Genomic DNA, 17,494 nt, shown 5'->3' on the forward strand with positions numbered 1-17,494 from the left:
CAGCCAGAGAACTTTCCTAAATTGTGAAATGTTTTCGTGTCCATCAGTGGTGAGGATCACTTTCCAGAGGAACACGGTGACAATGGCAGAGGTGGCGGAAGCTCTCCAGAACCCTGAGGAACGGCCCTTGGCTAACCACGGTGCTTGCTGCTGATTCCGGGGCCACCACGGGGCCCCAGGTCACTGAACTGTGTTGCCACAAAATGCTTTCTGATGAAACCACCTCTTGATCATTGCTGGGCCCCAAGAAGGACGCCCCTGATTTCTTGGCAGGAGTAAGTCCTCTCTGCCAGGAGTGGCACTTCTTTCTCACGTCGGTCTCTTGGCTTGTTCTCAAGATATGGACAAAAGACTGCTTGGCTCTCTGCAAATGCCAGAGGCTTTACATTTCGAGGAAGGGGAATTGCTCGGAGAGAAAGGGCATTTTAGGATGAGCTTTGCACCATAACTGGACACTCAAGAGATTAAATTGCCTGCGTGGGATATAGGCTCAGTCAGGAATCTTGCCCATTTACCACGTGAAGATGGGTCTAATAAGTGGATCTTTTAGGACCTTTGAAAAGACAACAGGTATCAACATACTTGTCAAATTCTTACATCTCCTTGTTTTAAGAATGAAGCTGGGGCCTGGGGTGTGATTTATTACCACTCCTCAAACCCACTCCTCTCCACTTTAGATACATTTGTGAAAACACTAGCAAAGCCCTCTCTTCATGGAGCTCCTAACATGTGCCGGCCCCTGGGCTTGGTGTTTAAACAGTGCATCTTGTGTCATCTTCACAGGTACCCTGTGAAGGTGTGCATCATTCCCATTCCAGCAGATGGGGAAACTGAGGCTCAGGGTGTGCCATTCACCTCTGAGGCAAAACTGCATCTCCTGGTCTCTCTCACACATGCCCTTGATCTTTCCATGATGCCGTAATGTCCGTGGGACGCTCAGCCTTTGGGAACTGGATAAAGGATTATTTTAAAGGATTGTAAAGACAGCAAAGTGATTCCCACTCAGCCAGTTCCTCTCAAGTCTGTTTAGGTGAAACCAGAGATGATGACTATAATGGACTTGAATGGTCTCTAAATTTGGGCAGGGCCCCCATCCTTGAATTTTTTATTATGATTTTTTAAATTCCTGAATAAAATTCCTGTGTCAAGCCTGAGTCAGCACAGACTTTAAGAAAGAAGCGTCCACAGGCTGACCTTAGGGCCCAGATGACTTCTTCACAGCAGAGACAAAAATGATCTCTGTGTAACTGTTCCTCCCTCTCCACAGGGGCCCAGTCTGAATGAGCACCTGCGAATCCTGGCACCCCCATCCCTCCTGTCCCCAAATCCTGGCACTATCTGTCTGCCTCACTCATCTCCTGGGAGGAGCTGTGCCGGCCCCAGGCCTCTGCCTTGATGGCCCTCCTGGACTATGGTTGTGGGTATGGAGAGGTGCCCTCCCTGCAGCGGTGACGGGGACAGCTGGCCGATTTCAGCAGGTCTCCTTGTCCTATTAGGAGGAAAGCCTAAAATCCAGCATGTCCAAGAAGTGTGGCCAAATGGTACGCCTGGGAGGGAAAGTGGAGAGGGCCTCTTTTAGCTACGCATTAAAGCAAAGTACTCAAGAGATGCATCTCCCAGCCCAATCAGGGACCAGGTGCTGGGACCTCTGAGCAGTTTGACATCAGCCAGCAGTGCCTACAGTTCGAAAAGCAAAAGGCCACACAGCCTGAATCATTCCCCTGAGGGTACACAAAGATGCAGACATTCTCCTCCCAGCCTAATAGCTGAGAGCTTTGATTAGAGAGCCACGATTAAATGCAGCTCTATAAAACAGGAGGAGTGCTCTTTTTAAAAATGAAATTGATTACATCGCCCGAGAAAATCCTTCCTCAGCTCCCCATTGCCCTAGGGCCAAGCCAAGCTGTAACTGCCCCCCAAGGCCCCTCCAGGTGTTTGCAGGTGTTTGTCCTTCTGCCTGTCCCTCCCCCATCCAGGCCTTCACTTAAATAAACAGCTCAGTCCATTAAATAGCTTTCTGTTAGAAATTTGGAATTTAGATCGCCAGTCTTCACATTGTTAGAACTGTAACATAAAAATCACTCAGGGCTGTGGGGGTGGCTGTATGCCGTCCCGCCCAGGCTCACAGGAAGGCTGTCTGCAGAGAGAGTGAGCGAGAAAGAGAGAGAATAAGGAAGCAGAGGTGCCGTGAGAAGCAGAGAAGACACACAAGGGATGACGGCCACCCCCTTGGTGTTTCTGGCGAGGCCTCGCTTTCGTGTCCTGGCTTCTGGAGCTGCTCTTCGAGCCACGGGCTTCCTCCCACCCAACCGCAGCTCGAATTGGTTCCTTCACTCACATCCAAAGAGTCCTAAGGCACATTGACTTAGAAATTAATTTTTGACATCCTCTGGAATTTTCGTATCGACGTCCACATTGGTGGGGAGAAGGTTTTGAAAATGTAAAACATTTCATGCCCACTTTGTGATCTCTAAGACATGCAGATATTGCAAATCATTTTTTGAATGATTCAGCTTTCACACTGAAGATCTAGCTGGCAGGAAGAAAATACTTTTACAATGTCAACTACTTAGAAGGTGATCAGAAGTGACTTAGCAGGTGCCTGTTTGCAGGGTGGAGGGGAGGACACAGAACTTGCCTCACAGTGCGAATCACCCTGTCCCTCGGGAATAACTCCTGGAGGACCACTCTGATGGACAAGGGAGAACTGTCCCAGAGAGAAGGAAAGGACACGCTCAGCGCCCCCCTTTCCTCCATGGGCCCACATCTGAAACCACAATGCAAACCACCAGCACCCCAGCCTCTGGTCTTCAGGGCACTCACTCAGATGCCTCCCTCTGCAAATCTCCAACCTCACCCGCGGACCTCCTACCTGCCCTTCACCTTGTAGCCCCTCCTGTCTGCACCTCCCTCTTTCTCCCCGATGATTCCACCGTCCACCACTGTGATCACTCCCTTGGGACCACCCAACTCGCCTCCTCCTTTCTCGTTGCCCAGGGAGCCTGGAGGACCCCTCCTCTCCATGCCTGGTCTGGAGCAGCTGGGCCCTGCTGGAAGGAAACACACCATCGGGCAGACTCGTGCCCCCAAGAACTTTGACCACTAAGCTCCCGCCTCCACGGCACTCACTTCATACCTTCTCTCGTCTCTTTACACTCCACTCCGCTCCCCCCAGTCCTCACAGCTGAGACCTCATCTCATACTTATTTGGAGAAGCCAGAGGCCATGTGAAGAGCTGCAAGTCCTCCCTTGATCCATTCCCAGAGGACTTGTCCCCCTGTGATGACAAGGGAACATCCTTCTCTCCTATCAAAGGTCAATCCCATCCCTCTCACCTTCTCTGGACCCCATCCTTTCCAGTAGGTCAGGTCTCTTCAGCATCTCTAATGTGTTTCTGCTTTCCAAACACTTCTCAAGCCCAGCTGGTTTTCACCATGTCTACTAACACCACTTTCCTCTAAGTCCTCATTGCCCATTGCGGCTAACTGGTCTCCCACTTCATCCCACTGCAACCTATTCTCCACCCTCCAGCCAGAGGGGTCTTTTAAGCGTCCAACTGTTACGATGGAATGACTTCCCTACTGAAAACTCTCCACTGACACCCCCTCCCGAGACCCCACAGGATCCGGCCCTGGACATTTCCAGTGCCAACTCATGCCATCCTCCTCCTCACCAAGTCCTCTCTCCCACGCAGCACCTCTGCATGGCTGCCCCCGCCCTCTCTGCCCACTGGCTCCCAGCTCACACCCACCCACCCCATCGGCGCACAGCTGTGAGTTCACCCCAGGGTAAGGTTCTCTTTGGAAAATTTCTCAAACCATCACCCCCTCCCCAAAGCTACATGAGGCCCCTGCACCCTTATCCTCTCTCACAGTAACCTGCCCTTTTCCAAAATAGCATTTATCACAATGGGGAATCATAGGTTTACCTAGTTACTTAGTCTGTCTCTCTTCCCCAACTCATAAGTCCATGAAACAAGGACCATGCCTTTTTAAAAAAAAAAAAAAACTGTTGAATCCTTAGTGCCCAGCACAACCCCTGCCACACAGAACATGCCCGCAATGTGCTGAATGAGTGAATGAGAGAGGAGAAACTTGAACTGGAACTCATGACCCTCAGGCCCTGAAATCTACCTTCTCTTCACTCAGAGAAGTCGCAGCTCAGAAATGGCTCTCACTGCATCCTTGCAGACACAGCAGGAAATTCACCTTATCTACAGGCTGAAGTCCTGCTCCTCCTTCAACACTCAGCGGGAGAGGCCTGGACATCAACCACGCGGAATTCAGGTTGGTCCACGTGGCTTCTTGGGGAACCTCAGCCAGCAGGGCTGCCTGCTACCCGTGGGTGCCTGGGCACTGGGGCCGGAACGAAGCCTGAGAGGGCGGATAAAATCGGGCTTCCTGGAATGTATGTTAGGGCGCCATTATTGTGGGACTACATTCATGTAGTCACTTTATTGTACCTATCACAGCTTTGATATCACAGAGGATAACATGTTTAGCTCAGGGTATAAATGGCTAGGGATGCAACAGGATGTTATTAGGCCATAAAAAGGAATGAAGTGCTGACACATGCTACACATGCGGGGTCAAGAAGCCAACTGCAAAGAACCACCCACTGTACAAGTCCATTAATATAAAATGTCCAGAAGAGGCAAATCCTAAAGACAGAAGTAGGTTGGTGGTTGCCTGGGGAGGGGGTGGGGGGTGAATTGGGAGCTGATTGCTAAGGGGTGCAGGGTTTCTTTTGAGGGTAATAAGAATAGTCTTAAATTAATTGTGGTGACAATTGCACAATTCTATGACTATACTAAAACCACCTGTTTGTATGCTTAATGGGTGAATTGTATGATCTCTGAATTATATCTCAATAAAGCTATTACCCCCCCCCAAAAAAAAAAAAAAAAAGTCTAGGGAAATCTGGCGTGAAAAAGGGTTTCCATGAGTACAGCTGTTGGGTGCTTCAGTTATAGTGTTCTTTGCTCTCCCTCTGCTTTTAGGCTAATTTCGAAAAACAAACAGTTCATGTGTCAGGATTATAAACTAGAAATCCACCTTCCCTCAGAGAATAATTAACTGTTGATTCCCTTTTAGGTAGTTTTGGAAAATTGGAACCTAACGAACCAGGCATTTCAGCTTCTTATTTGAAGACACTAGGAAAACAAAGTAATGCTGTCATGTAATATTTCATTGTTTTAGGGTAAGCATTTGATCTGTTGACTGTAGATGAAATGGCTGTTGGCAGCACAGAGAGTTAGTCATTTAGGGCCTAAAAGCAGGACTGGCAGGAAAGTGGGAGCCAAACAATACTTCTGTGAACTTGCATGACATACCCATAAATTTTAGAGCCTCCTAAGAACCCAGATTAAAATCACTCTTCTCAGTGACATCAATCTTACCCCATTCCTTTGTTCTTTCTGCATTCTTCCCATGGGCTGCCAATCTGATTGCTAAAAGGGCTTTTAAAACAAATTTTGACCAGAGAAAATTCTATTGCTTATCTGATGCAAATGTCATAAACAACAATAAAGGCTAGAGAAGGGGCTCTTGACTATGTGGTCGGGCACCAGTTTCAGGAGTAGAGTCGTTTGGCTTATTGCAGGCAACTCCTTTTGTTCACGTGGTCAGCGCCTCCCGAGGAGGCAGTGTCTTTGAACAGCTTGTTGAGGGTTTATTCTTACCGCATGCATAGGTGACGGTGAGGTATTTTTTCACTCCTGGTGGACAGGGGCTTCCAAAATGGTGATTGTTGACAAGAATTTTGCATCTCTGCTTCCCGTAGCACCTCCTGGACAATACATGCAAAGCTGAGTAGGACAAGCAGTCTGAAAGGCAGGAAAAAGCATCGAAAATTTTATGTTGCGTCCCATATATGGCCACCACATAGCTTGTTATTTTCTGTAAATAATATACTGGGCTGGATTTCAAATGTCATGGAGACAGGTTCTCTGATAATTTTCTATCTCATGAAAGCACCCAACATGGGCTAAGTAACACATAAGGGAGCTGGCTTCATGGGCAAGAGCTGGAAAGGCCTTGAGCTGGATTAAATGCTCTGCTGTCTCCATTTTGAAATTCTTAAGTATTTTGAACAAGGGGCCCTATATTTCCATTTTGTACCAGGCCCTACAAATTATGTAACTGGCCCTGCATACAGAGCAGGCAAAATATGTAGAACATTGAATGAAGATTCCAATTTCTTTTATGACCCGTACCACTTTTCGAAATACTGTATTTATTTGTTTATGTTGCGAATCCATTTCCCGTGCATGAACATAAGTGCCACGAGGACAGGGACGATTTCTATCTTGTTTATCATTAATTCCCACTGCTTGGCCCACTGTAGAAATCCAATAATAACTGATGAATGAATGAATGAGTGAATGAATGAAATTAATACACCTGGGGACATGTGTATTTTCGGCACCCTGGCACAATGTCTTCACAATTAGTAAATACTAATTGAACTTACACGAAGGATGAGGCACTGTGCTAAGTACTGCCAGAAACCAAGTCAGTTATTGGGGGGATCACTTCGTAAATTATGTAAATGTCTAACTACTATGCGGCACACCTGAAATTAATATAAAATAATGTCGAATGTCAAATGTAACTGAAAAGTTAAAAAAAGAAAAAAAGAAAAACACATCAGAAGAAGCCTACCTTGCGTTCACAGGACATGTCATGGAGCTGGAGGGACAAAACCCGCTCGTGTGATCTGATGTCTAATAGTGTGAAACAGGGAGTGAGTGTCAGCAGTGAATGGTCCAGATCAGAGGTGCTGGGGTCAGAGGCAGAGGAGATTGCTGTGGACTAACCGGAGTGGTCAAAACAGGCTTTATGGAGGAGAGGGGCCTGGTCATGGGAGAAAGAGCATGGATTGGGTAAAGGCAGGTAAGAGAGAAGGTAGAAACATGAAGGCAAGTGGGTCAGAAGCACGTAAGAGGAATCCAGGGGCCTGACCATGAGCTGGCATAGCTGGTGTGGGCAGGCAAGCCATAGAGAATGAGTTGGAAAAGTAAATGGGAGCTACACTGAGATTGCCTTTGAATGCTTAGCTAAAGACATTGGACTTCATTCTGCAAGCAAGAGAGAACCTAAAAAAACGGCCGGATGCAATTGTCCTCTGGGGCCAGTGTCCAGGAAACCCGGGGAGAAAAAAGGAACTGAAGGCAGGGAGATCAGTTTGGGAGCAATTTCAGTAACACAGGTTGGGAGGAGCTACGGGCTTGAAGAACAGAGGAGAGAATTTTAGAGACCTTGCTAAATTCCGTTCACTTAGGAAAACAGCTAGCATTGTGACAGCCTCTGTTCTCAGCACTTGCATGTTAACTGATTTAGTGTTCCCAACAATCCTATGAGATAGGGTATTTAGTATATATATGATATATATGATACATATATATGGGGTACATTATATGTTATTATATAAGTTGTTTATGTAATATAGAATAGGTTATTTAATATATAATATGTTGTTTATATTACCTATATGTGTGTATGTATGTATATATATATATATATATATATATATATATATATATATATTTATTTATTTATTTATATATGCTCCAAACCTCTGTGTAGAAGAAAAAAAGATTAGAAGGAGAATTGCCAAGACGGTAGCAGGGGTTATTGTTGGCTGATGGAGAAGAGGCGTTTTATTTTTCTTTTCCCTATCGATTTTGTTAGTTTACATTGCTTTGAATTGAAGGAGCATAAAATGAACTTTCTTGAAAAGTGAAATAAAATGCATGTCTAGACAGAAGACCGTTTTGGAATATGAGAAACTCTGAGGCAATTTTTTCCAGAAATGTGACTTTTTTTGTAAATGTAATATTAAACTATTGTTTTATATAACTCAATTTGCCCCAAGAGCCATGAAAAGTTTATCTAGGAGTAAAGATATATCCTTTGAACTTTCTTCCAGTTTATTTTTATATTGCTTTGTTGATGTGCAGTGTTGATGGCAGCTATTTTTGCTGTCTTTAGGAGCCTTGTTGTTATTTGGGGTTCTTAGCTGAGCACATTTATCAATTGAAAAAAATCCTTAAATCTCAAGAAATCTGATTGTGGGATGTATGATTTCTGGGTAAGCTAGCTGCATTGGGAAGAAGTAACAGTCTGAATTATAAAATTATTTTCAGAAGTCTGATGTCTTAAAATGTATCTATTATTGTTCTTTCTGTTACAAAATAAATACATACTTGTAGCTAAAAACTTGCAAAGCACAGATAAGCCAAAACTAGGAAAATTAAAAATTCCTGGTAAATACCACCATCAAGTAAAAAAATGTCAACTTTTAAAAAAACATCCTTCTAGTCACTTTTCTGTGTGTAAATGTCCTTCTTCCTCAATGGAATCATGTATATATCACATTGTGTGGTACTTTTTTCCTGTTTATTCAAATCCTTGTGAAAATTTTAACATTTTAAAGAGATACATAGTTTTCATTTTATGGATGTACCAGCTTTATTTACAATACCCTATTGGCAGACATTCAGATGATTTCTGTTTTTTAATATTATAAACAGTTCTATAATTGCAACCTCCTTAGGGCTAAATATTTGTACACAATCATGATAGTTTCCATATGAATTCTTAGAAGTAGATTGCTTTGTGAAAGGGTATTCCAAATAATAAGGCTTTTGATACATAATGCCAAACTGTTATCCAAAGAAGTAATACTAATTCACATTCCTACCAGAATTATACGAGAGTGCCTTAGAAATCTTCGGTTTTCTTAAGATGTGCCTGACCATATTTTTTAAGGCTAACAGAGGCAGGAAAAGAACAAAACAAAACAAAACAACTCCCATTTATAAGACCCCAACCCTCTCTGACCCAGGAGGTCTTGTGACCAGCGTGATTTACAGAGCCACATTTTGCCCTCTGCAGTTACTCTAGGAGTGAAAGAATTTGTCTTGGTGAGAGTGAAAGAACCCACAGTAAACGAGTTTTCAGCAAGAGGCCCCAGGTCATTCAGGTCTGACTCAGGTCTGACCTGAGCTCTGAACCATTGTTGACACTGAGCTCAGAACCATTGTAGGATTTTTTTAAAAAGTGATTATTTCCCTCCCAGGCTGATTTTGTTTGCACCCTTTCTTCCTGGCAAACTACCCTTTACCCAATACATGTGATAACAAGATATTCAACCATTTAATTTTTATTGTTTTGGCTACTTTTTAACACTGAAACTGAAGTTAATCGCTCTTTGCAACCTGTGCTTACTTAGATAATTAGGCTGACTGCTCTTAAGTGACTGTTTTGGCAATGGGAGCCCCTGGCACCTAGATCTTTGGCTGAAAAGCCCAGGCCTGCCCACACTTGGCTTTGGGATGGCCTTAGCCCAGCCTTTGAGGCCCATTGGGTGGTTTTTCTTATTCTCTTATTAAGAAAATAGTAGGATCCCAGGAGTCCACCCAGAAAACATAACTGCAGCAGGAAATGTCATGTCACAGTAGATGCCCAGCCAGGGGATCTTTCTGAGGCCCTGCTTCCTGCAGTTCATGCCACGGTCTGTAGAAAGCTCACTACCTTCTGTGTGGTTTCACTGGTGTACCTTTGGGACCAGCAAAGAACAATCACTTTCATGCCTTCCTTTCAGTTTTTCTTCCCCTAGATGAGATGTAAGTTCTGATGGATCTGACTTGCTAGATCTTTCAGAAATAGCTTTGGGTCAGCACCTTCAAGATAAGATACCAGATCTATGTTTGAACCTGCGTGGCAGTAAGATGTCATTTTTCAAAGATGGCCTCACAGCTGGCTTGGTCATCAGTCTTGTGTGTCTTCCCTTTTATTTCCTAGTTGTGATTACCAGCCTTTGTTTTGGTTGGCCAGGGTTGCCACAACAAGTACCACGAATGGGGTGGCTAAACAACAGCAATGTATTTCCTCTCAGTTCTGGAGGCTAGAAGTTAGCAGGTTTGGTGCGTCCTGAGGCCTCTCTCCTTGGTTTGCTGGTGGCCATCCTCTTCCTGGGTCTTCTCATGATCTTCCATGTGTGTAACTATGTCCTAATTTCCTCTTTTTATATAAGGTCACCAGTCATATTGGATTAGTGCCCAGATGACCTAAATTTAACTTAGTCACCTCTTTAAAAACCCTGTCTTCAAATACAGTCCCATTCTGATGTACAGGAGGTAAGGACTTCAACATAGGAATTTTTGGGGGACACAGTTCAGCACGTAACAGCTTTCAAGATGGCTCACCTTCTGGAATTCATATTTTTGTGCCGTCTCCTACCACAAGGAATCAGAGCTGGTCTGTGTGACCCATACAGTAAGTTGGAGGTGATGGCTGCGGCTTCCACTCATGCTTTAGCATCACTTACTCTGGGAGGAGCCAGCTGCCATGTCCTGAAGACACTCAGGAGACCCATGTGGGGAGAACCGGGCCTTCTGCCAGCAACCAGCAACAACTTGCCCACCACACGAGTGAGTCATCTTAAAAGTCCAGCCTTCAGAGCCAACGTCTCAGCTGCAACCTCACGAGATTCCATGAGACGTTAACCAAGAACTGCCCAACTAAGGTACCCCTGAATTCCTGCCCCACAGAAACCATACTCATTTTTGCTTTTAGTCATTATATTTTGGGGTATTTCACTACATAGCAATAGAAAACAAATACACATTTTGATACTTGGAAGTGGGTTGCTAGGGTAACAAAACCCTAAAATCTGGGAGAGGCTTTGGGGCTGGGCAGTGGCATAAGTTGGGAAGTTCTGGAGGAGACTGACAGTGAAAGTCTAAGGGCTTTGAAGAGAAGCCCAGCTTCGGTGACCTTTGCACCCTGAGGCCAAGCACATCTTCACTGTAGAACTTCCCAACTTGAACCGTGAATGGACACAGGTACGCTGGAGGCCCCCAGGCTTCCCTTAGCTCTTGATTTTGGCATTGAGCAGTGCCTCCCTTTAAGGCCACAGTGACATAAAAATATATAATTTCCTGTTTGTGATGATGGGGAAAAGGCCAGGAAACACTATTCAAGGTCAGGGTGTGGTGGGTGACCAAGGCCTCACCATGGCCTCGCCTGCCCTGATGCATTCCAGATGGACCAGCCTGGGGCATCGCACAAGAATACAAAGGCTCTGCCCGCCCTCCTCTAGGCCCAGACGTGGAGGCCTTGCTGTGGGCACCCTTACATCCCTGGGAATGTCCAGTAAGAGCTTAGGTTCCACTAGGGGAGATTCTGAGAGCCAGGCTCAGGCATCCCTGAGGATGCTTACGGAAGCATGATGGTGTCACACCATGAACTTGAGGTGGCGGGGTGGAGGAGGTTGGGGGGGTCATGTGTACATGCCCTGACTTCCACCAAGGGCGTTCCCCTTCCACTGCCACTCAGACCCTTCTTCTTGAACTTACTCAACAGATAAAGTACATAGAATCAAATAATTAATCAGCCTTATATAACAAACCAAACTGTAAGTTCAGAAAAAAGTATACTGTGGGGTGGGATATTCATAGCAGAAAAAAAACACATAAAGGCGTCATATCTCTGCTCTGTCACAAGCTCATAAAAATTTATGAAGAAAATAAAAATCCCAGCAGAAAAAAGGACAAAAGCTAAAGACACAATATCAAATACAATAACCACAAAAACATGGGGAAATGTTCAAGGTTATTAACGTTCAAAGAAAGGCGAATAAAAGAATATCCAGAAAGACCATTTTATACCTATTAAATTGGAAGCATGCAGAACAACCATACACAATGCTGCCAAAGTTGCAGGGAAACCCACAGTTGTATATCACTGTTTACACTTATAAATTGGTACAAAAGGTGCAAAAAGGTTTTGGAAAGAACCCTGGTGATAATACATATGAAGAATTGTAAATATGCCCATGATCGCTTTTGGTATAAGCCGTCTGGGAATTTATCCCAAGGAAATAATCCAGAAGAAAGAAAAAACTACAAGCACAAGTTCATTGTACATTATTTGTAATATTTGAAAATTAGAAACAGTGAAATAATCCAGTATTCAGGAATGACTAAGTATATAATGTACTATAATATATCCCTTTAACAAGTTATTAGCAAGTGATGGACATGGTTAGGGTTTTGTTGGCCACAAGGAAGAACACCCATTGTATAAAGTTAAAGCAATAAAAGTAAAGTTCAAATGGATCGGCTTTAGAATTGCCATCATATAAAATTGTCCTGTGTTCACACACTATAGAAGAGATGGTGAAAAATGAAAACTTGGAACTTGGACATGGAAGAGATCTTGAAAAATAAAACTCCTTCCACTGGGTGGGTAAAATTTGTGGCAGAATCTTTTTCTTATTTCTGTTAAATGTTATTACGGTGCTTGTGCAACAATAAGTCATCATAATAATCATCTTTGAAAAAGAACTGGAAATGCACTCCCTCAGTATCTGAGTGCTAGATACCACCCAGGTGTGCTTCCTGACCACAGGGAGCTTCACCGAGGCCCCGCTGGTCTTCACCACACGTGCTGGCGATGGGTACCCAGGCTCAGAAGCACATGGGGTTGCAGCGGACTTTAGCTTTTATACACAAGAGGCCAAGCCCACACATGACCTCTCAGAGGCCCACGGTGAGACCTGACCCTCGGCCCTTAGGCAACCATCCTGCCAAGTTTACGCCAGTGTCTGGGGCTAGGACTAAATAGCCCTTCCCTTCTTCAAAGCGACGGGGCTGAGCTGCAGTGGTAATGGGAACGTAGAGCAGACATCACACACTGGCAGCTCATGGCCCGGATGTGGCCTGTAAGCATGTTTTGTTTGGCTCACACAGTGTTTTAAAAGTTGGAACATTTCACATGAAAAAAAACAAACAAACAAAACGGATTTCCAGCATCTCATGAGAGGTTGGAAGCTGTGACAACACCAGGCCCACATTCCGGGCCGGCAACCATCCACCACAGAAGCCCAGTGGGGGCGCCTCACTAAGGAGGGGTTCTGATTCATTCATGCATCTCCAGATTCACATGGGCACCCACTCAGAGCCAAACACTGGTCTCGTTGCTGGGAAATCCACAGGAAAGAGACAGACACAGTCTCTGCAGTGCTTACCCCCTCTCCCCCTGAGAGAGAGACCACATGCACAGAAATGACTGTTTCCAGGCTATGAAGACAATCAAACAGGAGGACAGCTCGAGAGGGACTGCAGGATGAGGAGCCTGCTGGCAGGGTGCCCTGGAGAACCTCTCTGAGGTGACATCTGAGTTGATTCCCGAATGATGGGATAGAGCGATGGAGCTAGCCATGCAAAGATGTGGGTGAGAACATTCCAGGCCAAAGGAAGGGCTCTAGGGGATGGGCGAGCGTGGAGTAATCCAGAGGTAGTGAGGGAGGAGAAAGAGGCAAGACCACAGCTGGGAGAGTGGATTTATTCTAATTATGATGGGCAAAGTGGAGAGCTTTAAGTAGGGGGTGAAGTGATCTGACTTAAATAAAATCTCCCTGGCTGCTCAGTGAAGAAGGGACTAAGGGAAAGGAGGGAACTGGGGAGAGGGAAGGCCGGAGACCAGTCAGGAGGTGACTCGGATGGTCCAGGTCAGAGATGCCCAGAGTGGGCTAGGAGCAAAGTGGCTGCATTTGAGATACATCGTTGGGGGAGAGCCCAGTGGACTTGCTGAGCAAGTGGATGGGTAGCTGGTGGGAGACAGGACGTCAAAAGAGTGTGTTTTTCAGGTGGGTGATATTAAAATGTGGTTATACAGAGAGATCAGTTGATGATTTGGGGGGATCAACATGTCAAGTGCAGTTTAAAACCTTCACGCACAGTTTACCTGGGCCAAAGAGTGAACAATTTCTTAGGATCCAGAACATGTATCAGCAGGGGCAGCCAATGGTCTGTATTTACGCAGGCATGCATGATTCTGGCCTTCAATGCTAACCTGAGAGGTGAGCCAGAGTCTTTGCTTCTGTGGGAAACTGGGAGGTGAGATGAACTGGGCACCCTCACAATAATGAGATGAACTGGGCACCTTCAAGATGATGAGATGAACTCAAGGGCCCTTTCATTTTTGCTTTGAGCCTCTTCCCACTGAGAGCACAGGGCCCGAGGACCCTGGCATTTGGTTCATGAACTCAAAGAAGAGCGTGATCCTTAACCTCACAAGTACTCAAGGGGCAACGGACAGCAGCACTTGACTGACAGGCGGGAAGGGAGGGGAGAGGGACGAGCAGGTTGTCGTTGCCATGTGACTTTGCCAGGGCTTAAGCTTTTAAAGCTGAACAGCTAAGCAAGGGGCACAGTCTTCCCTTCACTGACCTTTCCTGTGTCAACAAGGGTTATTCATGGCATTAGAGAAGCTGGCTGACCTAAGGATTCTTCAAATTCTACAGAAACCGGTCCCTCAGCCATGGTGTCTGCTAACATTTTCTTTGGCTGATTACTTTTCCCTTTAAACCTAATGCCCATCCAACTTCGCAGAGACGTAAGGCAGTGGTCTACTGAATGTAAAGCATCCAGCCTACAGATGGACCTACTTGGCCTACCAAGTCTGTCCGCTCAAAAGAACAGCTAAAATCAATGCTACTTATTGCCACCTCCCAAAACACAGGCAGCTAAGTTAGATTCAGTAAGCCTGAAAAATGGCGTGCTTCATCCCAATATGTAGAAGTAGAGTCCCTTTTTGCAGAAAGAGGTCAGATCAGCAAGGGTACCTCATCGAGCTGAGGAGACTACGTAATATGGGGAGCCCAGAAGGGCCATAAGCAAATGTGCCTTTTAGAAGGCTGCCTCCGGCCACCCTGGTGAGAAAGGCAAGCCTGGGAGCAGGGAGACTCCTGTAGTGACCAGCCAATGGCACCTTGACCTAACACAGTGGTAGGAACAAGGGAGGAGGGGGTGGAGACGTTCTGAACACACCAGATGTTATATGGGAACAGAATTTCAGAACTCACAGGGCACTCACTGGGGCAGGGGGCAGAGGGTGGTGCCATTGATAGTTAAGAAGGAGCCACCAGCACAAGGCATATCTGCTCCACTTGGCAGCCGAGCTTATTAAGACAGGAGCCCTCTCCCCCAGATCTAATGAAATGCAGCTGGATGCCCATGTTGGTCTGTCTTTGTGTGTGGTCTTCCAGGGCTGCCTTTCAAAAGACCCTCCGCCATCCTGACAGAAGGGCCTTCCTTCCCAGCACGTTGGGCGGGGGACCTGGGTGGCACATGTGCCTTGTGAACTCCCTTTTTGTTCTCTCTTGAGTCTCGCCTGAGAGTCTGCTTGTGTGGTGAGGTCACTTTATACTCTTTTCTTTTTTTCAGATCCAAGATATTACTTATGCATGAATTTCATTTTAAAATTAATGTTTAATTTCATAAGGGATCCATGAGTACATTGTAGCAATTTAATACATTAAAGAGCTCATTTTAGATTTTGATGAATTAAGTTTAACTCCTTGGGCTGTTTCACAGAAGGGCCTGTTCTCTCTGGTAAGATGGAGGGTAGTGTGTTTTACCATCACAGATCGGGGTGTGTGATGGTTAATTTTATGTGTCAATTTAGTTAGGCTATAGCTCCCAGTGGTTTGGTTAAACACCAGTCTAGATGTTGTTGTGAAGGTATTTTTAAGATACGACTAACATCTAAATCAGTAGCCTCTGAGTAAAGCAGATTATCCTCCATCGCATGGGTGGGCCTTGACCAATCAGTTGAAGGCCTTGACAGCAAAGACTGAGCTTTTTCCGAAAAAAGGAATTTTTCTCAAGGCTGCAAACAGAAATTCTGCCTGCAGTTTCCAGAGTGCTGCCCTGTGGGATTCAGACTCAAGAGGGAACATCAAGTCTTACCTGAGTTTCCAGCCTGCCACCCTGCCCTATAGATTTCAGACTTGCTAGCTACCACAATCATGTGAGCCAACCCCTTGAAATCAACTCTTTCCCTATATATAGGATATTTGGTTCTGTTTCTCTGGAGAACCTTGACTCATAATAATAATATTGGCTGACTTACGCTGATGGATGGAGCTTTCAGGCCTGCATCCTGGCCATCATCTCTTAGGTCTGAACTGCAGACTTCTAAGCAGGATGACTCGCTGAGCTCTTCTCGACACTGAACACGGCCTTGGGGCCTCACACTGGCTCTTCTCTCTACCTGGACAACTTCCCCTGGTGTCTGCAGCCTCTCCTCCTTCAAGTCTCTGCTCCACGTGCCCGTCAGTCCACAACACTGTGGCTCTCTGCAGCACACCCCTGCCTCCCCATCTCCCTTCCCTCCTGTGCTGGTCCCCTTAGCACTTATCTGCACCTGACCTATGAAATATTAGCTCGTCTATTATCTGTTTTCTCATCGCTTCCCCATCCACTGTTGGAAGATCAGCTCCATGTAGACTCCGTGTTGGTCACTGAATACTCCCCCACGCCTAGAACAGGGCCATGCATACAGCAGGTGCTCAATCACTACTCATTGTGGAATGACTGAACAATGGACGGATTCAGGAATGCGGGGCAGGCGCAGGCCCAACGTGGCGGGTGGTTCCTCCCAGCACTCGACTTTCCCGCTAATTCCCTTCCCTGGGGAGCCAGCGCCCTAATCCACTCAGACAGCACCCTGATGATAGCCACATGAAGACACGTACCAAACTGGGGCAGCCACTCTGCTTCTGAGGTGCAGATGTCCCTCTCCTGGGTCTTCCTGCCGTAGGTCGCGGAGTAGATGTTGAGAAACTTGGACTCGTGGCAGTGCAGTTTCAGCTCTTGGTCCTCACACACGGTTTTGTTTTTCAATTCATCTGAAGCAGAAACAAAAATTGGCAGCACCATCAGCTTCCCTCAGAAGGAACCAGTGACTGTAGCTCAAGTCTGGTGCAGGCTGATCCCAGGGCCCTGACACAGCTCGGACCAAAGTTTTAAAATTGTCATTTGTGGCCCATTCATGGGTCGTGAAATCAGTGTAGTGAACTGTGACCAGCAATTTTAGACAATAAATAATAGTTCAGAAAGCATCACAGTGCATCACACAAGTAAGGACAAACACCATTTTATAATTTAAAAGATTTTTGTTTTCAGTTGTGTCTGCATTATGTTGGGCCAAAATGTAGACTGTCTTCCTTTCCTTGGGCTGCAATCAAACCAAACTGAAAGCCCCACCTGAAGGCTTACAGGGAGGCGTGAGCAGCAAACATTAGTGGCTGGTGGGACCTTTGGATCCTGGAATTCATGAAGCTTACTTAAAGCCCCAAACTTAAAACATGGAAGAAAATAATTTCCAAATATAAATCACACTTTCCTGTAACGTGTAAATTCCCATGCCTTCCTCCCCCGAACAGAGAAGTCGCAGTGAGGCCAACCTTTGGGGCGGCACAAAGGAAAATGTCTTAGGCTCTCCAGATTACCATCAGCTCTGGCGCTGGCAAACCTTGGCACAGTTCGTTAATAGACGATGATGGGGACACTCAAGATTAATGAAAGGTGCAGAGCAGAAACCAGGTTACAAACGCTTGCAAAACCCACAGCTCTCTAGTATCCAAACATACACGAGGAACCAGCAGAAGAGGGAAAAGGTAGTCGGTGACTAAGCCGATG

General features: G+C 45.8%; 1 protein-coding gene across 7 annotated transcripts in view; it reads right to left on the reverse strand.

Annotated features, from left to right (window-relative positions):
* EVA1C (eva-1 homolog C) overlaps nt 1–17,494 on the reverse strand; it is an 87,697-nt gene that overhangs the window by 31,605 nt on the left and 38,598 nt on the right. For all 7 annotated transcript variants that reach the window (XM_074326071.2, XM_074326086.2, XM_074326075.2 and 4 more), the window contains 2 exons: nt 16,549–16,701; nt 5,681–5,824 (listed from right to left, as the gene is read on the reverse strand). In XM_074326071.2, the coding sequence (XP_074182172.2) occupies nt 5,681–5,824; nt 16,549–16,701 (297 nt within the window). The remainder of the gene's footprint in view (nt 1–5,680; nt 5,825–16,548; nt 16,702–17,494) is intronic.

Source organism: Rhinolophus sinicus, chromosome 17, assembly GCF_057876585.1.
Source record: "Rhinolophus sinicus isolate RSI-liver-muscle chromosome 17, RSI-T2T, whole genome shotgun sequence".
NCBI classification, from domain to species: Eukaryota; Metazoa; Chordata; class Mammalia; order Chiroptera; family Rhinolophidae; genus Rhinolophus; species Rhinolophus sinicus.